The sequence below is a fragment of the Triturus cristatus genome, chromosome 5_1, assembly GCF_964204655.1.
Source record: "Triturus cristatus chromosome 5_1, aTriCri1.1, whole genome shotgun sequence".
Taxonomy (NCBI): domain Eukaryota; kingdom Metazoa; phylum Chordata; class Amphibia; order Caudata; family Salamandridae; genus Triturus; species Triturus cristatus.
In genome coordinates, this window is record NC_140587.1 from 780523071 (window position 1) to 780547501 (window position 24431).

Here is a 24431-nt window from a genome sequence, read left to right on the forward strand (position 1 = left end):
GCAAAGTGTTCCTGGCTAAATTGCCCAAAATGGCTGACGGTGTTGCACATGACATGGAGCCAACTGTCAACTAGGCATGAAAATGTGGAAAATTAAGTGATTGTGTTTGTCAATATTCCTTGGACGGGTTAATCCCTCCTGCTTTATGCCACTAAGCCAGTGTGCTGATGATTATATTAGTGTTGTGCATGAGGTGAGCTGCTATATATATTTCAGTTTGTTAATCCATCTAGATTAATCAAAGTCTCCCCACTACCGCAGGCGTTAAGCAAAAGACCCTAAAACTCGGATGACTCCTTGGCACAAGTGGAGCTTGCCAGATGGGTGAGGCAACAAAATAGCAGGGAGAGCTGAGCCAGAGCCGAGCCTGGGGCCAGCTCTCACTCCAAGTGCTTGTGCATGAGCAAAGCCTATAAAATATTTGCCACGCAAATCATGCAACAGTGTACTATTCTCAAACCGTGGGACTGGCCGCACAGGACTGTTTTTTAATAAGTCCAAGTATGCATAAGGTGTGAAACTAATAATTAAATATCATTGTGAAAATGGGTGTAAATAATGAAAATGGGGAAGAAAGTAAGGAAGGGAAGTGAAAGAAGGGCATAAATGACCGTAAGGGAGAAGTGGAGTTATAGAAGGAAGAGAAAGAATAAAACAAAAAGGAATAATGAATTAGGGATGATAGATATACGGAAGGAGCATAAAATAAATGAATAGCTCAAACACAGAAAGCAACATTTTATTTTTGAAAGTTTCCAAGCGAGTAGTGTGTGACCTTTCAGTATTAAACTAGAGGGCAACAAAATGCTATTTTGGCCACTGGTGGCACCATCATGGGACAGTTCAGAGTCTAGTGTTGAGACCCTGGAGTTGTTGCGTCCTATCTCAGAGTTTAAAGATCTCACCACTGTTACCTTCACCATTACATCGAAGGAAGCCTCGCTGGGAGTGTAGTGCTGTCTCTTCAGCAATGGATGGCGACTTCCCAGAACTCAACCAAATACAAACAGGTAAAACTGCACACAGCTCAAACACAGGCAACCTCTTTAATTTCCTGTTGTCACTCAGAGACTTTATTCAGTCCGTCCCGTACTCACTTCCTTCTCATAAGGGCATGTTCGGTGTCTGACCGATCAGACCCCAGCCACTAGCTGATTTGGGCATCACTTCCTGGCTGTCAACAACCTCAGAGGTGTCTTACCACTTCCTTCACTAGGTTGCCTCTTTCCTCCTATCGTCATTATCCCCAACAACAGTGAACAAAGATCATGATGTTAGAATATGAAATGGTGTCTTTAAGTTTCAAAAAGGTGTTTTATTAACATGAAAAAAGTGTTTTATCTTAACACATCAAAATATATTACTGCATTGAGATGTATTTATTAAAGTTAGAGGTTTTAAACATGAACTGAGAAATATTCCTGCCCTGTCCTGACGATAATGTGATCAGTGAACTAGGAGATAAATCAGGAGTCGTCATGAATGTGGGTTAGTTTCTTATTATTTATGGAGCAAACTTTTAGTCTATTAAACAAGAGATTTTTTGTATGGCAAACACCCTGTACTCATGCTTTTGAAGGTTCTCTCATACGTGATAATGAACAAAGAATAGGCTAGGTGAAATGAAGTGTTTGCCTCGGATCACATCATTTGGTCAAGGGGAAGCCGGGATTGATCCCATATTTTCAAGTTTCACACTGTGCAGAACATCCACGAGTTTCACATGTCTTTCAGACATCATCCTGGTCTGCAAAAATAAGTAAAATGTGTATATTGTGACTGCAGCACTAAAGTAGATCAGATGCGAGATAGCAGTGTATGGGGCGTGGGTTCAGGGTGGGCTTTAGTGGTGAATATTTAGACTTCTAGAAGTAATGCTGAATCTTTCCTGAACCTTAGCCATAGTACACTAAAGAACAAATACCAGTAAATTCTCCTCGTTTCAGCACTCTAATAATAGTCACTGCTTTAATTTACTGACGAGAAAGTGTCACTCAAAGTGTCACACATATGTCCTTGCTGTTATTTTCCCACAAAATGCTTCCCCACTAGGTCCTGTAGTATCTCATGGCCCGACAGCGCATGCACTTAGGTGGCCTTCCATTTTTGGTGCTTTACAGCAGTTTTATGATCTTCTTAGAGTTTGTTGTTGCTCAAATGTGCGCAATTTCTGATATTTATATGTTTCACGAGAAAGTGTCACGCATAGTCGTTGAATGTCACTCATAATTACACTGAAATATGAAATAGTCACACATGAGCAATCTGATACCTTGGCAGGTGGAAAGTGATGACATACTTTTACTGTACCTTGTATTCTTTGCCGGCTTCCCCTTCAGATCCCCCGTTGTGACATTTATCATTTTGGGGTTCCCAGCACACCGGACACACACTTGTCTTCTTTATTTGACAGTGGCCTTCACAAATACTCCTCTGCGGCCTTGCCAAGGCCTCCATCTTGATCTGCCGAAAAGCCTGGGCGACGGCTGAGAGCTCCGTGTTGGGCCTCAGGCTGCTCTGGCCGAACCGGTGCCGGCACCTTGGGCACGAGATGGTTAAATCCTGCTGCTTCATGTAACGGGTGAGGCAGGAGAGGCAGAAGGTGTGCCCGCACTCTACGGTCACCGGATCCGTGAAGTACTCCAGGCAGATGACGCAGGAAGCGTCGTCACCGAGAGCGGCCGCCGGGTCGGGGAGGTGCTCCGTGCAGAGGGGCTGCTGGAGGCCGGGGGCTGCTGGTGCACTCGCGGCCATGGCGGCCTCTCCCAGCCCGGTGTGTGGATGGACTGTGATTTCCGCGCACGGGCTTTCTCGGCTATTTGTGGAGAGGAGTGTCCCTGGGTAGGAACACTTGCAAGCGCGGGCCGTCGGAGCAGCAACAAAACAAGCCGTACCCAAGTCCGTTGGGTTACACGGTGATCCGACCAGTGGAACGGGTTTGTACAAGCATAGTATGGTACAAAAGTCGGGGACACAAGTTGATGTGGAAACATGCCCCTTCTGGGAGGATAATTAGACGGGACGATGGACGCAGATCCCAGGCTCATGCGTTTTGTTTTTTTCCACAGTGACTAAGCGCACTATAATATCGTACTTAGATTTAAATGCTTTTGTTCCCTGAAGAGTTCGCGTGCACCTGTCTGTGCATTTGTTTGTGTATGCATCTGCACATTCTTAGTGTGTGTGAGCAGAGCATGGAGAAGCTGTGACTCAACATGTCATTTATCATGAAAAACAAAAACGACACTAGAGAAACTAAGGTCACTGCTGTGTAACTGTTGTGTTGTGGTTTTCACTTTTTGGAACAGCATTTTTTCGTCCAGAATATGAGGCGATGCTGCAGGAAGGGTGAGCACGTTATTATAGAGTTTGGTGCGTTTCTTGGCAGAGGTTGGATTTCTGTTAACCTTTTGCGAAATGGGGTAAATAGTTTTAACGTTATTTTTACTAAATCAAAGAAGCACCTGTTTTAAACATGAAACCATTCTACCTTCTTTGTAGTGTGTGTTCATGCTTGTGAACTGGTTTTTTTTGCGCGAGAGGGCCGGTTTATAGAGATATAAGTCAACGTCCGGCAGCACTTTCTCCGGAGGTTACACCCCTTCTAAGTGACGAAACTAAGCTCTTGGGGTATCTAAGTCGTCAGTGGCCTAGGAAGGGTGTGCAGGGTCGGATTGAGAAGGTGGGCATTCGGCCGGTGCCCGAGGTCTAGTCCCTGAGGCTTGTTGATGTGGGACGGTTTTCTCCTCATCAAAGTTCGGGCCTGTTCTGCTGCTCTGAACTAGAGAAGCTGCGCCAGCCCCTTCCCAGGCCAGCACAGATTGTCTCAGACCATTGTCATATATAGAGTGACAAATTGGCCAGCACCCGCAGACACAGTATGTGGTGTGTGCTCCTGCCCTTGCCTTTGGGTACGATGGTGAGGCCTCGCCAAGGTAGATGCTGCTTCTGAGCAGCAGAGTTTTCACTCCTCTTCGAAGGGGCAGTTATGGGGACTATAAACGGGGTCATGCTTTTGTCTCCGCGGTGGATGGCCACGTTCCCATTCATGGTGGCCAAGCAAGGCATCCTTTCTGCTCCACCAAACTCCGTTCTCAAACCCAGAATTTATCCAGAAAGCAAAGCAATAAACAAACAACCCCCCCCCCCCCCCCCCCCACACACACACACACTCGTCACTTGCAGATTGGGCACTTAATTGAGAGGCTTTGTCAGCAGATGCCCTTAGCAGTGAGTTTCCAGAGCCTTAGTGCCACCGCAGTCCAGCTTTTAAATTACCTTAGTCAAAGGACGGCCCAACAGAAGTGGTACTATTTTTCAGAGGGATCAGATGTTTGATCATGTACTCCTTCCTTGAAGAAGAAAAAATACAGCTCTTTAAAGCAAAACCAGTGAAACTGAAATTGTTTATGCCTGTAGTTCAATCGTTAAGACAGTGAAGTCATAAACGTGCTGTCTGCTAGGGTGTACGGATATAACCAGGACCACTGGAATTATACGGCATTGGAGGTCAATATTATGCCGCAGGGCTAAGTAAATTATAGGGCACAAAAAGGGAAATTATGTGGCATAATGCAGCAACATTTTTGATAGTATTACTTCATTTAAAAAAAAGTTTTTACACTTGTTAACAGTGTCTGTGCATTGGTTGCACCTCATTAGTACCAGTTTAACACACAACAAAATAAATAAGCAACAGAAAGGTGAGCAGTCAAGCACTGCAAAGGGCCTTCTACTCCGCTGCAACACGTGTGGCTGCGTTTTAGGTAACGTTTAAACCCTTTGAGCTAGACACAACTTTTTTGGGGTAAAATCTGTGGATTATGCAGGGGATGATGGAATATGTGGCAAATGCGGCAAATCAATATTTAAAAAAACGCTGTAGCCACACAATCACATAATTCCTGTGGCCATGGATATAACTTACAGGCTTCATTTTGCACAGTACCAACCCAGTTATCATCTTTCTGAGAAAAATGGATCATGGTATTTAAAACATCTGTTAGGTACTGTGCTACAAAATGGCAAAAAATTCAGTGGAATGCACTATGTAACAACACACATTTCCTTTCTTTTTCTGCCTCTTTCAGTAACGCTCTGCTTTTTGACTCTGTTGCACCAATGTCTGTAGCTCACTTTATTTGTCCTCACGGAACACATCACCTTCCTTTTTATGACAACATCAACACTGTGCTTAATTTGTGGAGATCGTTGGTAGGGGTTAGTTCAAGCATTCATTTTTGGATACCAAGGCTTACTTTTTAACACGATATTTTGACCAGCGCAAGAAAGAGATAAGCAGAAAACGAGGGGAACAGAGGTATAGAAGCACTGACAAAGGGAGTAATGAGAGAGGAAAATGAACTTGCAAGAGTGAAATAAAGATACAGTAAGAGTAGGATGGTGTAAGAAAGTGGAAAAGGGAGAAACCAAGTGTTGGTTGCCTCGGTACTGAGCAGCCCTGTGTTCAACAACTCAGACTAAGAGCTCCTTAAAGAAAATCTAAGCCCCACACACATATAACATGTGTATATATCAACACATTTGGTTTGTGTTGGTTGTTTGCCTCCCTCACTACAGAGCCCATGGTGAGGGCCTACTTCCAGCCTTTTGTTCATGCTGGGGATCTGTCTCTTCCAAAGAGCATTCACAATGAGCGTCTCTCTTTCATTCCAGAGGCCATGAGCTGAGTTTGCCTTTTCTATCTTTTTGTCTATGGTAAGAGTCTGTGCCTTTTTATTATTACAATTGGATAAGTCTTTCGATCTAGAGAGTATCTTGCCACTCTTCGTTAAATCTAATTTCAATATTGATACCACTCTGATCATAACCTCTCAACTGATACTTTCATCCCCACAATTTCAACTGCATAAATTTCTATCATCCATCATTAAAAAAAAGAGGATCACTGATATCATCTCATCTCTATTGCTCTATATAGAAATACAATCCATACAAATGTAAAACAGTCACCAGCTATTTACATTTTCTTTAAAAAAAAAAGAAAGAAAATCTTTTTATTAATAAAACAGTAGGCTTCACAAATCATTTTGCAGTTGGTATAATGAGGTTATAGCAGCTGTATATTCACCTTGGTGCCACCCAACCCTATTTGTTACATAGTCCAGACTTATAGATTAGACACTTTTACGGCCATTCAATTCAATTTGCATCGTACATCTTGTTTTCTTTTACCATACGAGTAACCATTTGTATGTCCCATGAGCTCTAACCCCTGTAGGCTCTCCAATCGCTCCACACTTTCTTCCATTTCTTGGGGTAGCCTCTTGCTGCATAGACCACCTGTTCCGCCCTCTGGCGCCAATCTAGGTCTGCCTTCCAATCCTCAACCGCTGGCATGGCAGAGGCCCCACATGCACTTTCAGTGTTTCGCTTTGCTACCCTCGCTGCCATTCTCAGCCAGATTTCTTTTGGCCTGGGCCAATCTTGCTCCCCTTTTATTCAAAGGAGTAGCCATTTGAGTTCGACCGGGATCTCTACCTCCTTCACCATTGCCATTATTGATGTGATCTGGGTGCAATAAAGTTGGATCTGCTGGCAATCCCAAAGGGTGGGATAGAAGGACTCTTCACTCCCACAACCCCTTCTGCATAACGGGGAATTTGCCTTGCCTATTTTGTACAGGAGGGTTGACTCGTAGTATAATCTATGGAGTATCTTAAGTTGGACCAATCGGAATCGCACTCTGATCTCCAAATGTCGCCCAGGTATTCTATCCCAATAAGGTTCTATTTTTCAAATCAATGCAGCCCTACCACCTCTGACAGGAGTGTGCTGTACCACAGTGGAGTCTGGGCCATGAATTTCCCCCTACCACCCAGAAACGTGGTAGCTTTATTCCATATGCCCACTACCACCTGTGTGTGCTGTGGCCAACCACCTCTGCCCATCTTACCAAACAGTAGTCTCTTGCACCTTCCCAGGCCCATGCACCCTCTGTCTACCATGTAAGCTGGATCCTGGTGGTCCATGAAAGCCCAGTCATTGATTAGAAGCAACTGCAAGATCCAGTAATATTTTTGAAAGTCGGGTTTCGCCAGTCCCCTGTCATACACCCCTTTATGTAGTTTGGCCAGTGCTATTCTCATTCTCGGAGCACCTCCTTTCCACAGTAGTTTGCGGACTGCTTGGGCAATATCCTTAAAAACTGCTGGTGGAATCTTGTGGGGTGCATTTTGCATTACATAGAGCAGCCTCGGGAGGATCATCATCTTGTAGAGGGCCGCTCTGCCTAACGTCAATGGCTAGGATTCCCAGTTCTTCACATCTACTTTAAGTCGTTCAAGCTGCGGGTCAAGATTTTGTCTGAGGAATTCTTGTGGGTCTCGCGTGACATATATGCCTAGGTATTTTTTGGGCTCGACGGTGTGAGAAGTTGGCCTGATATGTAGTGCTCACTATTCTAGTGATCACTGTGTATCATTCCAAACGACCCTTATTGATGATTGGTTGTAAGTCAACCGTATAGACCAGCTATCCTAGTAGCGTGGATACGAGCAGTCTTAGGCTAAACTCTAGAGGGCGTGTTAAGCCAGCTGTTTACCATCACATATACCCCTTGAACACCAAGTGAAAGGACACCACACAAGTTGTTATGAAAATAAAAGGATATTTATTTATAACAAGACTACCCTGGCTCTTTATGAGTCAGGGAGCTAAGCACACTACAAAACTCTTAGGAAAATACTTCAGTTGCACAATTTACACAAATGCCCGAGGGGCACGAGAAACCATCTACACTAACAGTGAAATGCGAATGGTTAGAGTCTGGAGGTACTGATTCCGGAGTGTTCCGATCAGTGGGACTAAACGAAAAAGGAACTGGACACTTGTAGAGCGAACCTGCGATGGAGCACCGAGATGCTCGAGTTACCTAGCCCGGAGGCTGCGGCTGCGTGAAGTTCGGCAAGATGTCGGGAGTCCTCGTGTAGTCTCAGGAGCCTGAAAGAAGAAGTTGCTGGCAGGCGACCAGTGACGATGTTCAGAGCGATCCAAGCCTGGATCGGTGATGAAGGAAACCTGAAAGCAGAGGGGACTCAGTTCTCAACCGCTAGCCAGCGATCGTGTGGGTACCAGGGGGGTACCGGCTGAAGTCACCTCGACCAGGTGAGTGGGTGATGTCGGACTCGGCTGTTCCTCGGACCAGGAGGCGCGGCGGCGACCAGGATGGAGGGCGAGCTGTCCCACGAAGGTGTCTGCTGTCGATGATGCTGGGCCCAGGAAGGGGCAGCGGATCTTGGCAGTGGCAACCCAAGCGGGGGAGTCAAGATGGCGTCGGGAGTGGACCAGGAGGGTCCGTGGTACTCCTCTGTTGAAGGGGAGCAAGAGCCAGTCTGGAGCAACCAGACCGGTGATGCAAATAATCTTGGAGCGTCGTGAAGAGGGCCACAAGCCGGTCGGCAAGTGGTCGGACAACGCTGGGAACAGCAAGAAGCGGAAGGGCCCCCACGCAGATCTCGTGGATGCTGGGGAGACAGACTTCGATGCTGGAGCTGCTCAGGGTTTAGGGCTTCTCAAACCCTAGGTGCACTCACTCGAGGGTCCCTCGGTGGGCGTGCTAGATAAGCGTCGTGCAGGTTCTGAAGATAGCCGGTCCCGCAGGTCTCGTCACACCTACGACTCTCAGCTGGGCTGATGAGGTAGGTAAAAGGTCAGAGATGGCAGGGAACTCGGGTCTCGTCGAGCTGGGCAGTCTTGATCCGTAGGAGACGTACAGCAAACCGCAAGCGCTTGGATGGTGCCTGCTGGTGCAGGGTGGCTACTCCTTAGCCACAAGGGAGAGTCTTCAGAAATAGTCAAGAGTTCCTTTCGTGGAAAGTGGTTCGTGATTCGGAGTTATCCGATTATCTGATTATCCAATTTGGGAAGGGCACTCGCTCCTACCTTTATTCTAAGAAAAGGGGCTGGCCCGTGACTAGGTTCTACCTATGGGTGGAGCCAGGAGGGGGGTGGTTACACCCCTATCCTTTGTCCGGCTTCGCGCCAGCTCAGGGGCTGGTGTGCCCCCGAAACTGGTTTGAGCCGGGCTATGCACAGCGAGCACCGGGGTGCCACTTGCAATCACCTTCCTTTCAGCCCTGCCTACCTGGGATACACAAACCCTGTCTGGGATGGTGCTAACACCGCCCTCGACAGGAAACCCTTTGTCCAAGCTCCCCTTGCTGGAAGGTCCCCCAGCAGCAGGAGGTCAGACTTGTGTCTGGTGGCAGCATCCATTTTGTGATGCTGAGGCTTGAGTCAACTTTAACCGGGGTTCAAGGTTACTTCCATGTCGTGTCCCTCTAAAAGGGGGGAATGCTAACCCCGTCGCCAGGACTGGCGAGGGGTTCGTATTCCCATTCGTATGACACCTTACTCGACATGTGTAGGTGATGCGATGCCAAAGTTAGCAAATAACCGCAAGGATTATAATGCATTACAAGTAGTTGGCCCGCGTCACCATGGAACGGCTATTAGGACTTGGTTCCGCAAGCCGTCGACGGGCTCAGCTCGCGCCAGAGCACCGTCCCACATGATTCCCTGCACTCTGCCTTCAGGATTGATAAGGCCTGCTATAGGAGTGACTGATAGGAATCCATGTGTCCATTTTAGGGTTTAGGTGTAGGAATACTACACCTACAGCAACGGGTGATTACACCACGTGGCCCCAGCTGTCGTGCAGCCAGTTGTGTCAGATTTGGGCGGCCATTCCAGGGGTGGCATAATACATGCTTCAGCCCCTGATAGGCCCTGGGTACACCGATGCCCTGGATACCTGTGGTATGCTGAGACAGGGACTGACAAGGCGGCCCAGTTCCAATTAGTGGATGCACCTAATGTACATGTGTGTTAATTTCGAGAGAGAACAGCTAGGCTGTGGGTCTGATTGGCAGGCCCACGGCCGGAGAAAGTCGTAAACCAATGAAGCAAAAGCAAAAAATCTGGGTGATCATAGGATTGCAGACCCTACTCTCCTACATGACCCCCCCAAACTTTGGGACAATAAGCTAACCTTGACCAGGTGAGTCTTCTTGCTCTAAGTGGAAATACCTGGAGAGCCCATCTGCATTGCCATGATCAGTGCCAGGTCTATGCTCCACTGTGAAGTCCATCCCCTGTAGGGAAATGGACCACCTAAGTAGTTTGGGGTTTTCACCCTTCATTTGATTTAGCCACAAGAGGGGCTTATGGTCGGTCTGAATCTTGAAGTGAGTGCCAAACAAGTATGGCCTCAACTTCTTCAGGGCCCAAACCACAGCAAAGGCCTCCCTCTCAATAGCTGACCAATTCTTCTCTCTGGGGGTCAGCCTCCTGCTAATAAAAGCTATGGGCTGGTCATGACCATCAAAATTCAGTTGCGATAGAACAGCTCCCACACCCAGCTCCGAAGCGTCTGTTTGGACAATGAATGGTTTGGAGTAGTCTGGACTCTTTAGGATAGGTGCTGTGCACATGGCCTGCTTTAGGTCATCGAATGCCTTCTGACAGCTTGCTGTCCACTGAACTTTTTTTGGCATCTTTTTACTTGTCAGGTCGTTTAGCGGGGTCACAATGGATCCATAATTTCTGACAAATTTCCGGTAATAACCAGTCAGGCCCAAGAAAGCTCGAACCTGAGTCTGGGTGGTTGGAGGAGCCCAGTCCTGGATGGCCTGTATTTTGCTCTCCAATGGTTGAACCTGGCCTCCACATACAAGGTGGCCCAGGTATACAACCTGTGTCTGCCCTATCTGGCACTTGGTGGCCTTGATAGTGAGGCCTGCCTTCTGCAGGGCCTCTAACACTTTCCTCAGGTGGACCAGGTGATCCTCCCAGGTGGAGCTAAAGACAGCGATATCGTCCAGATACGCCGCACAGAAGTCGTCCAACCCAGTGAGAACTCGATTCACCAGCCTTTGGAAGGTGGCAGGTGCATTTTTCAAACCAAAGGGCATTACCACGAACTGATAATGCCCACCCGGGGTAGAAAATGCTGTTTTGGGCTTGGCCTCCTCAGCTAACCTGATTTGCCAATACCCAGCTGTCAGGTCAAACGTACTTAAGTAGTTGGCCGAGGCCAACCGGTCGATAAGTTCGTCTGCTCTTGGTATCGGGTGGGCGTCAGTCTTAGTGACCGCATTGAGACCTCTGTAGTCCACGCAAAACCTCATCTCTTTCTTACCGCCCTGGGTGTGAGGTTTCGGCACGAGCACTACGGGACTAGCCCAGGGGCTGTCCGAGGGTTCAATGACTCCCAGCTCCAACATTTTCTGCACCTCTGTCTTGATGCAGTCTCTGACATGATCAGGCTGCCGATAGATTTTACTCTTTACGGGCAGACTGTCCCCAGTGTCGACCTCATGGGTACACCACTTGGTCTGACTGGGTGTCAGAGAGAACATATGTCGAAAGGATTGAAGAACCTGTTTACAATCCTCTTGTTGATGTCCAGAGAGGCTGCCACAAAAGACAACACCGTCTACTGATCCATCGTCAGGGTTCTGAGAGAGCAGGTCTGGGAGAGGGTCACTCTCCTCCTCCTGTCCCTCATCTGTGGCCATGAGCAAGCCCATGCCCTCCCTGTCGACATATGCCTTGAGCCTGTTTACATGGAGCACCCTGTGGGGGCTCCGGGGAGTTCCCAGGTCTACCAAGTAGGTGACCTCTCCCTTTTGCTCAATGATCGTGTGGGGCCCAGACCATTTGTCTTTGAGTGCTGCTGGGGCCACTGGCTCCAGCACCCACACCTTCTGTCCAGGCTGGTACACAGTCAGGACAGCCTTTTGGTCGTGCCAAGCTTTCTGTAATTCTTGGCTCGCCTCCAGGTTTTTAGACGCCTTTTCCATGTACTCCGCCATCCGCGAGCGGAGACCGAGCACATAGTCCACAATGTTTGATGCCGGCTTTCTGAGAGGTCTCTCCCATCCTTCCTTTACCAAACAAAGGGGTCCCCTTACAGGATGTCCGAACAGAAGCTCAAAAGGGCTGTAGCCAACCCCCTTCTGCGGGACCTCTCTGTAGGCGAACAAGAGGCAGGGTATCAGGACATCCCATCTCCGCCGAAGCTTTTCAGGTAGTCCGTGAATCATCCCTTTTAGGGTCCTGTTGAATCTCTCAACAAGCCCATTGCATTGTGGGTGATAGGGTGTGGTGAACTTGTAGTTGACACCACATTCCTTCCACATAGCAGTCAGATATCCCGACATGAAGTTTGCACCTCTGTCTGAGACGACCTCCTTAGGGAAGCCCACTCTGGAGAACACTCCAAGTAGGGCCCGTGCCACCACAGGTGCTGTAGTGGTCCTAAGGGGAATAGCTTCAGGATACCTGGTGGCGTGGTCCACCACCACCAGTATAAACTTGTGCCCTGATGCTGTCTGGGGTTCCATTGGTCCGACAATGTCGATCCCCACTCGTTCAAAGGGTACCCCCACCACTGGTAGTGGTATGAGGGGGGCCTTTGTCGTGCCACCTGACTTACCACTGGCTTGGCAAGTGACACAGGAGCGGCAAAACTCCTTCGTATCTTCGGACATGTGGGGCCAGTGAAAGTGTGGAACAATTCTGTCCCAAGTCTTATTCTGGCCTAAGTGGCCTGCAAGGGGAATCTCGTGGGCCAAGGTGAGAAGGAAACCTCTCAGAGACAAGGGGATGACCAGCCGCCTGGTCGCACCAGGTTTGGGGTCTCTTGCCTCGGAGTACAGGAGTCCATCGTCCCAGTACACTTTGTGGGTACCTGTGGCGTTCCCTGCAGCCTCAGCAGCGGCCTGCTGTCTGAGGGGTTCAAGTGAGGGGCAGTCTAACTGTGCCTTCCCCAGGTCTTCCCTGGAGGGTCCCCCTGAGCCCAGAAACTCAACCTGACCAGGTTCAAGCTCTTGCGGCTCAGTTTCCCTCAGTTCTTTAAGGTCAGCCTCCTCGGAGACTTGATCCACGACCTGGGGCAAGGGGGAAGGCGAAGCCTTACCCTTACTGCTCCTTTTCTTGGAAGGTGTCTGGTCCGTTCTTCCAGGATCCAGCACCTGTTCAGTGGGGCATCTTTTGGCCTGTGACCTGGTCACAGCAAGGACATGTGCTGGCAAGCCTAACATCTCCATGTGAGTCCTCTGCTCCACTTCTGACCATTGTGACGTTTCCAAATCATTGCCCAACAGACATTCTACGGGGAGGTCTGAACTAACCACAACCTTTTTCGGGCCACTTACCCCTCCCCAGGAGAAATCAACAACTGCCATACTGTGATTGGTAGTGACGTTGCTGGCATTGGTCACTAGGTAACTGGTACCTAGCATGATCTGTCCAGGGTCCACGAAGTTAGGCGTCACCATGGTGACACTGGCACACGTGTCCCTGTAGGCCTGAGCCACTTTTCCATTTATCAAAGGTGTCTGTCTGTATTTGCCCAAAGTATTGGGGCTGGCATCAGGGGACATATCCATATCCCCTGTACAGACAAGGACGGCCTGAGTGAGCGTGCCGACTAAGTCGTCACTCCCCTCGGTTCCCAAGGTTAACCCAACTAATGCCTTGGGAGGCGCACTACCACTGCTGACTGTACTAGGGGGCGCAGGTGCCTTAGGGGCTGCAGTGGCAGGAGTTTGCCCTCCTTTCTTGGTGCACTCACTAAACCAGTGAGTCTTACTTTTACAGTATTGGCACCACCTTTTTGACTGGCCTTCTTGAGTCTTCTTCTTCTGTGAAGCCTGACCCCCACCCTCTTTGGTTTGTTGGGGACCTGTCGAAGACTTCTGGTCATTTTGTTCGTTCTTGTTACCCTTTTGGTCTGCTTTCTTCTGACCACCCTGGTTCTGATTCTGGTTCTGCTTGACCCTTGTTCTGACCCATCTGTCTGCCTTCTTTCCCAATTCTTGGGGAGAGGTCAGATCCGAGTCGACAAGGTGCTGATGCAACAATTGGTTCTGACAGTTGTTTAAAATCTGTTCTCGCATGATAAGATTGTACAATCCTGTGTAATCAGTAACCTTGCTACCCAGCAACCAGCCTTCCAAAGCCTTAGTGGCACAATCGACAAAGTCAGCCCAATCCTGAGACTGAATTTTCTGGGTGTCCCGGAACAGCACCCGGTACTGTTCCGTGGTTAAGCCGAACCCATCAATCAGTGTGTTCTTCAGGACTTGGTAGTTGTTAGCATCCTCAGCTCTTGTAGTGAGGAGCTTGTCCCTTCCTTTACCTTCAAAGGAAAGCCACAGTATAGCTGCCCACTGACTTGGGGGGACGCACTGGACAGTGCAGGCCCTCTCCAAGGCAGTTATCCACTTGTGGATGTCGTCCCCTTGTTTAAAGGGGGGCACTATTTTACTCAGGTGTCTAGTGTCTATACCCCTGTCTTTCTCTCTATTGAGAATGCTGCCACCAGTGGGATCTAACCCACTTAATTTCTGCTCTCGGGCCAAGGCAAGTCTTTCTTTGGCGAGGGCAAGTTCTTCCCGCTCGATCCTCAGATTGACCTCCCGCATCTTCGCTTCATGCTCCCTCCTCTGAGGGGAAGTCATTCCTCTCTGAGAAGGTGCCTGAGAGACATGTGTATGAACCGATCTGCCAGAGCCTCTGGAGAGAGACCTAGCTCGTCCGTTCCCAAGGTTAAGCCTGCTTGAGCGTGGGCCCGGGGCTCCCCCAGTTCCATTCTCATGCCTGCTTAAGTTGGTCCTTGTAAGCCTGCCGACTACCACTGGACCTTTGTCTGCCTCGTCTCCCGATAACTCGTCCTCGTCCTCCTCCTCTGTGTGGAGGTCGAGGTCGGGGTCACCGAGGGTTCCCTCTAAGGGAGGCATGTTCCCATCTGCACTGGGGGGACCTGGGTTAGAGGACCTCCTAGCATCGTACGCCTCTAAGAGACCTATCAGTATTGCGATGGTAGGGTTAGAACCCTGGTTTAGCTTCCTGGAGGCACACAGTTGTCTCATCTCCTTGAAGCTAAGAGTTGCATATCGTGACACGACCTGTGGAGGGTCACTGACCACTAAGGGAGTCCCTGCAGACTCTCCGTGGACCGACATGCTTTTCTAGTGAGGTGTAAGTGTTGCACCTACCTACACTATGGGTTTACCTACTGATCCCTTGCTAAGAGTTGTAGTCAGGGTGTGCTAAGCCCTGTTACACTACAACAGCCGGTTCAGTAGAACTCGGAGTATTCTAAGTTAAGTTATATGTACCTGGGTACTTATGTGATCTTTCACTGCGATATTCTTAGGATACGTGTGTGGTAAAACAACAGCAAGCTCAAATCCCAACCGCTGCTCACCAATGTGAGAAGTTGGCCTGATATGTAGTGCTCACTATTCTAGTGATCACTGTGTATCATTCCAAACGACCCTTATTGATGATTGGTTGTAAGTCAACCGTATAGACCAGCTATCCTAGTAGCGTGGATACGAGCAGTCTTAGGCTAAACTCTAGAGGGCGTGCTAAGCCAGCTGTTTACCATCACATATACCCCTTGAACACCAAGTGAAAGGACACCACACAAGTTGTTATGAAAATAAAAGGATATTTATTTATAACAAGACTACCCTGGCTCTTTATGAGTCAGGGAGCTAAGCACACTACAAAACTCTTAGGAAAATACTTCAGTTGCACAATTTACACAAATGCCCGAGGGGCACGAGAAACCATCTACACTAACAGTGAAATGCGAATGGTTAGAGTCTGGAGGTACTGATTCCGGAGTGTTCCGATCAGTGGGACTAAACGAAAAAGGAACTGGACACTTGTAGAGCGAACCTGCGATGGAGCACCGAGATGCTCGAGTTACCTAGCCCGGAGGCTGCGGCTGCGTGAAGTTCGGCAAGATGTCGGGAGTCCTCGTGTAGTCTCAGGAGCCTGAAAGAAGAAGTTGCTGGCAGGCGACCAGTGACGATGTTCAGAGCGATCCAAGCCTGGATCGGTGATGAAGGAAACCTGAAAGCAGAGGGGACTCAGTTCTCAACCGCTAGCCAGCGATCGTGTGGGTACCAGGGGGGTACCGGCTGAAGTCACCTCGACCAGGTGAGTGGGTGACGTCGGACTCGGCTGTTCCTCGGACCAGGAGGCGCGGCGGCGACCAGGATGGAGGGCGAGCTGTCCCACGAAGGTGTCTGCTGTCGATGATGCTGGGCCCAGGAAGGGGCAGCGGATCTTGGCAGTGGCAACCCAAGCGGGGGAGTCAAGATGGCGTCAGGAGTGGACCAGGAGGGTCCGTGGTACTCCTCTGTTGAAGGGGAGCAAGAGCCAGTCTGGAGCAACCAGACCGGTGATGCAAATAATCTTGGAGCGTCGTGAAGAGGGCCACAAGCCGGTCGGCAAGTGGTCGGACAACGCTGGGAACAGCAAGAAGCGGAAGGGCCCCCACGCAGATCTCGTGGATGCTGGGGAGACAGACTTCGATGCTGGAGCTGCTCAGGGTTTAGGGCTTCTCAAACCCTAGGTGCACTCACTCGAGGGTCCCTCGGTGGGCGTGCTAGATAAGCGTCGTGCAGGTTCTGAAGATAGCCGGTCCCGCAGGTCTCGTCACACCTACGACTCTTAGCTGGGCTGATGAGGTAGGTAAAAGGTCAGAGATGGCAGGGAACTCGGGTCTCGTCGAGCTGGGCAGTCTTGATCCGTAGGAGACGTACAGCAAACCGCAAGCGCTTGGATGGTGCCTGCTGGTGCAGGGTGGCTACTCCTTAGCCACAAGGGAGAGTCTTCAGAAATAGTAAAGAGTTCCTTTCGTGGAAAGTGGTTCGTGATTCGGAGTTATCCGATTATCTGATTATCCAATTTGGGAAGGGGACTCGCTCCTACCTTTATTCTAAGAAAAGGGGCTGGCCCGTGACTAGGTTCTACCTATGGGTGGAGCCAGGAGGGGGGTGGTTACACCCCTATCCTTTGTCCGGCTTCGCGCCAGCTCAGGGGCTGGTGTGCCCCCGAAACTGGTTTGAGCCGGGCTATGCACAGCGAGCACCGGGGTGCCACTTGCAATCACCTTCCTTTCAGCCCTGCCTACCTGGGATACACAAACCCTGTCTGGGATGGTGCTAACACCGCCCTCGACAGGAAACCCTTTGTCCAAGCTCCCCTTGCTGGAAGGTCCCCCAGCAGCAGGAGGTCAGACTTCTGTCTGGTGGCAGCATCCATTTTGTGATGCTGAGGCTTGAGTCAACTTTAACCGGGGTTCAAGGTTACTTCCATATCGTGTCCCTCTAAAAGGGGGGAATGCTAACCCCGTCGCCAGGACTGGCGAGGGGTTCGTATTCCCATTCGTATGACACCTTACTCGACATGTGTAGGTGATGCGATGCCAAAGTTAGCAAATAACCGCAAGGATTATAATGCATTACAAGTAGTTGGCCCGCGTCACCATGGAACGGCTATTAGGACTTGGTTCCGCAAGCCGTCGACGGGCTCAGCTCGCGCCAGAGCACCGTCCCACATGATTCCCTGCACTCTGCCTTCAGGATTGATAAGGCCTGCTATAGGAGTGACTGATAGGAATCCATGTGTCCATTTTAGGGTTTAGGTGTAGGAATACTACACCTACAGCAACGGGTGATTACACCACGTGGCCCCAGCTGTCGTGCAGCCAGTTGTGTCAGATTTGGGCGGCCATTCCAGGGGTGGCATAATACATGCTTCAGCCCCTGGTAGGCCCTGGGTACACCGATGCCCTGGATACCTGTGGTATGCTGAGACAGGGACTGACAAGGCGGCCCAGTTCCAATTAGTGGATGCACCTAATGTACATGTGTGTTAATTTCGAGAGAGAACAGCTAGGCTGTGGGTCTGATTGGCAGGCCCACGGCCGGAGAAAGTCGTAAACCAATGAAGCAAAAGCAAAAAATCTGGGTGATCATAGGATTGCAGACCCTACTCTCCTACAGACGGGACACTTGGTGAAATGGCTATACCTGGCAATAATGGAATTAACACCCCGACTATTACCTCGTCTACTGCAGAGGTGGGAGAACACACTAAATAGGCGACTGACTGAGAAGGAATGGACGAAGGTTCTGGGTGGTCCCAAAAAGGTATCCCGGAATACGGCTTTCAAGCTTATACAATTTAATATGCTCCATAGAACTTACCTCAAACCACATCGGTTGAATGTAGTATATGGTAGGGAGGACCAAGTCTGTGCCAGATGCTTGCAGACGGATGCGGACTTTGACCATATGGTTTGGTCTTGTATACGATTTACGGATTACTGGACTAAGATTGTAGACATGATTAACAGAGTTTTGTCTTGAAACCTAATGTGTTCTCCAGAGGTCTGTCTCCTGGGTCTATTCCCGAGACTCAAATCAGAGAGACAGGGGAATAGATTCATAGATCTGGCTTTTCTCTTGGCCAAGAGTAGGATAGCTCTCAGCTGGAAGACGAAACACGCCCCATTGGTGGTCGCGTTGGAAGCGGATGTCTCTTGCTGGACTAGAGTAGAGGAAAAAGCTTTGCTTAGAGAAGATAAGATTACGAAACGGCGTAAACCGCTAGCAGAGCGATGGGCGGACATAGCGAGGGCATGGGAAACGCGACAGAAACCCTACCGGACCTCAACTATAGTCTCAACTGACTGACGGATAGAGAGAGAAACTTACACATGCCTCACTGCCCCCCCCCCCCACCTTCACCAAGTGTTGATTCCTGATTTACGATCGTTTACACAGATTACAGACCCCTGGTAGTTTATAATCAAATGTACTTGTTTGTTGGAATTATATTGTTTTCTTTTTATGTGGTTTATTTTATTGGCTATGCAATGCTTGAATATATCATTATAAAACAACATTGTTGATATAGGGCTTATGTACAACTACGTCGGGTAACAGTGCATAAAGGCCCAGCCACACCCTAATTGTAAGTCCATAGCGAGAGACTATTTTATTGTTGTAGTGTATTCGCCAGGGAAAATTGTTCTGCACATGCCTAAGTATAATATGACATTATATGCATAATACTGGCTCCTGCCTTACATGAAGATAATCAATATGTTGTGAAAACTACCGGCCAAATGCATTAAATAGGGAGATGCTCTTGCTATGGTGCTTATATTCTTGTTATCTATATATATATATATATATAAATGCCAATAAAAAGATATTTAAAAAAATATATTGATACCTAGGTATTTGAACCCTTTGGGCTCATGGGGCTAAATAGTCACGTGGCAGGTGGGGGGTTTCCCCAGATAGGGGGTATATTACTGATTTAGTCCAGTTAATTGTGTAGCCCGAGTGCTCCCCAATTATTCGGAGTATCTGGATTACACTAACTATGGAGTTCTGGGGTCGTGCAATGTATAGTACCACATCATCAGCATATAGGGAGATTCTTTCTTCCCATCCTCCCAGCACGGGTATACCCCAGATTAGAGGACCACTGCGGATCCATGCTGCTAGCGGTTCGAGAGCCAAAGCGAACATCATAGGGGACAGCGGGCTACCGTGTCGGGTGCCTCTATGAAGCTCGATGCTGCGAGAGGTTGTTCCTTTCACCTTGACCCACCATAGGGGCCTTGTAAAATAGATTCACCCATGCTCTGAATTTGGGACCAAAACTGAGTCTTTCCAACACTGCAAACATATACCTCCACCCTACTGAGTCGAACGCCATTCTCTCGTCCAAGGCCACCACCACCATTTGTGCATCTGCAGGATTCGGTTAAATGGAGTACCACAGATAAGCGCCACATGTTAAGCTGCGTGCGCCTACAGGGAATAAAACCATACTGATCGGGATGTATTATCGAGGGAAGAACCACCACAGTCTAGTTGCCAAGATTTTGGCCAGTACCTTAAACTCTACGTTAAGCAAGGAAATTGGTCTGTACGAACTGGGTTCGGTTGGGGGCTTCCCTTCTTTCTGTATGGTCACTATCATTGCCATCCTCTGGTCAAGTGGGAGACAACCAGTGGAGAGAGCTTCTCGATACATTGCCAACATCGGTTTAGCCACCACCCCTCTAGGCCTTTATATTGCTCAATTGGCAAACCCTCAGTGCCAGTTGTGGATCTTCCTCAGTTAGGCCAGCTTCTTGGACTTCTCACTCCTCCCCATTTAGCATCTGAAGGGTCACATCTTTTAGAAAGTAAGTACAGTTCATGTCGGTCATTGAGGTCTGAGCAGCATACAAGGCCTCATAGTAAGAGGCAAAGGTTTCAGCTATTCCCACATTGGTTAAATGAGCAGTCCCTTTTTTATCTTTCACCTCTGTTTATCACGTGTTTCCAGCCACGTTAGAAGTTTGGCTGCCTTATCTCCAACATCATAGAAACATCGCTGCGTTGCCAAGGCTTGCTTATGGGCTAGGTCTTCCATCAATGCTCTCAACTCTTGTTGACAGAGCAACAATTGGTGTCTATCTATTTCTGGTCTTGTGTCTTGTGCTACCCTTCATATTTCTAATATCTTCTTCTCCAGTTTGGCGCATTGCAGTCTGAATTTGTTTTTCCTCCCCCCCATTATCACCTGGGTGCTTCCTCTCAAATGGTCTTAAAAGCTTCACAGAAGGTCAGTGCCGAATCGACAGATCACTGATTTTCTTGGAAGAACAGGTCAGCCTCTTTGCGTATTTTGTCTCTCGTATCTTTGACTTGTAGATACCAGGCATCCAGCCTGGGCGGGCTTTGATAGACTGTCATCGGGCCCTGTAGTAGGACCTCAACCAGAGAGTGATCTGATGTTCCTCTTCCCAACTGTACAGAAGCCGTGAATTGCAGCAGCTGGGAACGGAGAGTTAATAGATAATGGACTCTGGAGAAACTACAGCGTGGTGCCGCGAAATATGTGTACTGTCGAGTATTAGGGTTTAATTCCCTCCAGAGGTCGCCAGACCCAATTCTGAGGTGCACTGTGAGAGTGGGGCCTCCCCTCCCTGCCCCCGGTTCTTGCACCAGTTCTGACGGAATTTGGGTCAAAGACTGCGTTAAAGTCGTCGCCTATCAGTAATGTTCCCGTGGGTAGTCCCAGTAATAGATTTCCCAGATCAGGGAGGGTCATTGTCAGGAGTCGAGGTGGGGCATAGACTGAACAGATATTGAGATCTATCCCATTCCAAGTCCCATTAAGGGCTACATAGCGTCCGTGGTCATCACTCCACATTTTCCGGGAGTAAAGGGTAGCGTTTTTTTAATCAGGATTCCCACTCCCCGTGAGTCTGATGTGTAACCTGCGTGGGCTTTTAAAAAAATATCCCATTCTGTCGAATGCCTTATAATGATGTCCCCTTGAATGTGTTTCCTCCATAAGCATGACATCTGGACTATGCATTTTAGGTGTTGCAGGATCAATGTGTGTTTAATACCGCTTCCCAATCCATTGACTTTCCAGGACCATATTTTTAACCACGGTGTGGTCTCACGTGTGGTTACCAATTTTGCCGTCTACGGACTGTATCTCCAATTGCTGGTGGGTATCTGGGGCCATTCGATTTGTCTCACTAACACCCATCCCCCCTCCATGATCCCCCCCACCCCAGCATCTCAGCGCAAACTCGCAAACAACCACTCCCCCATTAATCTCACAGATTAGGTGCTCATGTGCTCGTCTCAGGGGACGCAGATCTCAGGGGCAGTCAAGAGGGGGCGACTCTCCTCTCACCAGGACCCTTAAACTTGTCCCTTTGTCTTTCACTAGTAGTACCTTTACCGACCACTCTTCACCCCTCTAGCCAGTCCCATACTTCTTCAGGAGTGGCAAAGTGTAGTGTCTTCCCATCTGTGATTACATTCAGCTTGGAGGGGTAGAGCATCATGTTTTTCAGTTCCTTGCCACGTAGAGCTTTCTTAACTTCATCAAAACTTCTGCGCTGGCGCTGGACCTGCAGGGTAAAGTCCGGTAAAAAGCGCATCACCGCATTATCCATGTGTAGATCTCCGTGTGTCCGAACTGTCTGTAGAATTGCATCCCGGTCTCTAAAGTTTAATATTTGGGCAATGATAGTGTGCACCGAGGCTCCCGGTTTTGGTGGCGGTTCAAGCGCCCTATGAGCCCTGAGAGAATAAGCTCGAAAAACGTTTTAGTTTGAGCTTGTTAAGAATCAAGTCCTCCAAAAACAGGTCCACGCTGAGACCCTCAGAGCCCTTCGGGACCCCCATCACTTTGATGTTGTTGCGTCTCGCCCTTCCCACTTCGTCCTCCAGTCTGGCAGCCAACATTACACTTTGTTTTGTTAAGTTCTGTACCTGCTAGCCAAGATATTTGGTTGTGGAGAGCAGCCCATTTATTTGGGTATCCGCCACTGCCACCTTTTCAGAAATGTTATTGAAGTCTGCCCAAGCAAGTTAACTTCCAACTTTACCGCGTCTAACTTAGGTTCAATCGGGACTATTGAGCCGCTGAGCTCCTGAATGGCAGCCATTATTGTTTGCAAGGAGGGTTCTCCCTCTGGTTGGCGGTCCCCTGGTGAAGCGGAGGCCCCAGTCTCCTTGGCCAACAATCCAGGCATCAACATCTTCACCGTATATTTGTCTAGGCTAATTTGTTCTGGGGGTGACCCTTCGTCATCTCAGGGATCTCCTCTCCCCCAGTTCCTTATCTTTCTACCAGTATTGCAAGCTGCTTATAGCTCTCGTCCAGACCCTGGGGCCAGATATTCTAGGGACACCCCCCCCCCCCCGCCCTCAGGTCACTCGCAATGGGTGACCGCCGCCGGCCTCCTCGTCGCTCCTCACTGTTCCTCACCCCGGGGGGTCTATTATGTGGATCGGGCCACCGGTTCAGGACCAATTCCCGGCTCCTTGGTGGCTCCGAGGCCTCCTGCTATGGTCTCCGCAGGGTCGATGAGAGGTGGGGAGGCACAGGGCCCGAGAGGCCGCCCCGCAACTCAGACCACGAGACCCGTCCCTCCGCTCCCAGGCCTCACAGTGCCGATCTGCCCTGCCAGAGGGCTCAAACCATACCAAAACAACTCACCACTAGAATCTTAGAGGTAGTCCTTCCTCTTCACGGACGGCTTTTGCTGATCTGGTCCCACCAGGCTGTAGACAGCAGCACACACATATGTGGTGGTCGGCAGTAAGGGAGTGGGCACAGGCCGGCCTCCCCCACTACCGGGACCCCAGGAGCCACACTCCTTCACACCGGGGCCCGGGGCGTCGAGGCTCCTCAATCAGCCACAATCGTTCCTCGCTGATCTTTACCCCCGGGTGGTCTATCATGTGGATCGATTCCCATCTTCCTAATGACTTGAGGCATTTGGTTGTGGCCTCTGCATTTGGGGAGAGGCGGGGGAACACATTGCCTGACGCGGCCGCCCGGACCACGGAACTTGCCCCACTGCTCCCAGGCTCCACACGCGGGACCGCCGTCCCAGAGGGCTCAAAATGCCCGCATCCACTGCCAAGATCACAGCGGGCCGAGCTCCTATCTCACGGCCGGCTTTTGCTGCTCTGCTCCCACCAGGCTGGACGATTCACCTGCAGCGGGCAGAAGTGCACAATTAGGGAGCGGTCGACGGCAAGGGAACGGGCACAGGCCGGCCTCCCCTGCGACCGGGTTCCCAGCAGCCGCACTTCTCTGCACCAAGATCCACGGTGTCCTCCAGGCTCCTCCCTCGGAGTTAGAGGGCCTCGTCGCAGTTTGTCTCACATTTGGGCCAGAGTGCCAAGCCAATCTTCGTCGGGGTTCCAGTGAAGCCCCCACTGCTGTGCCAGTCCCAGTCCCGGATGGTCGAGGGGGAGGGCAGCTGAATTAGCTCCCGACTCCCGGGGCGATCACGGCCCAGGCGCCATCTAGCCTACAGTCCGCTCGACTCCACTGGCCCTGCTTTCTTTCGGTCACTGGGTCGCCTAGCGCGCCTGTAGGAAGGTAGAATCTGACTAATGGTTGCCCCCAACTTTTTGCCTGGTATTTGAGTGGTTTTTGACTAGTCTACCTGAGTAGGGCCTCTCTGCAACCTTCGTAAAATCATTGCTGGGTTGTTTGTAGTGTAGCCATACCATATACTCTTAACCGCATTATAAGTCTATCGCGATAGCGTGATAACTTGAGAATGGCTACATAGAACCATATCGTGTTTGGTGTCAAACATGTAGGAATTCTACCCCCAGTCCAGCCATGGGCATGAGGGCACGATTCCCCCCTGCTAGAGGGGCAATATGGGAAAAGCGGCTGGATTTAGACACCAATTTAAAAGTGCACACGTAGTACAAAATGGCTACTACCCGACACCCACACGACTCTGGCTGGCTGTTGCTGGGGAAAATCCCAGCCTCGCCAGCTGGACAATAGGGCTCCTGTGGCAGGGAGGTGCTAGCATCTCCCCAGACAGGATATGTGGATTGGAACTGGGTGGGTGTACCATATGTTGCCTTTCAGAGTTGCAAGTAGGCAGCTACAGCGCCTACATTCTGCATACACCGCCTGGAACCGGTTCAGGGGCATCCTGCCCATCGCCCAGGCGGGAAACACACAAAAGGGGAGAGGGTGTAGCCACCCTTTCCCGCCTCACCTCTCATTGGTGGACACTACTCTGGACACTC

At 49.7% G+C, this 24431-nt stretch overlaps 1 protein-coding gene and 1 long non-coding RNA gene across 4 annotated transcripts in view; one reads left to right on the forward strand and one right to left on the reverse strand.

The window, feature by feature from the left end:
• Positions 1 to 2791, reverse strand: part of LOC146831468 (E3 ubiquitin-protein ligase TRIM39-like) — a 121820-nt gene extending 119029 nt beyond the window's left edge. For both annotated transcript variants that reach the window (XM_085605788.1, XM_085605787.1), the window contains exon 1: positions 2311 to 2791. In XM_085605788.1, the coding sequence (XP_085461914.1) occupies positions 2311 to 2754 (444 nt within the window). In that variant the 5' untranslated portion in view covers positions 2755 to 2791. The remainder of the gene's footprint in view (positions 1 to 2310) is intronic.
• LOC146831469 (uncharacterized) overlaps positions 1 to 24431 on the forward strand; it is a 49914-nt gene that overhangs the window by 5554 nt on the left and 19929 nt on the right. Inside the window, exon 1 of one of the 2 annotated variants that reach the window (XR_014961579.1) lies at positions 2638 to 2936. The exons of the other annotated variant lie outside the window; for it this stretch is intronic. This is a non-coding gene — a long non-coding RNA (uncharacterized LOC146831469). Of the gene's footprint in view, positions 1 to 2637; positions 2937 to 24431 lie in introns of those variants that run through there. 2 annotated transcript variants of the gene reach the window in all.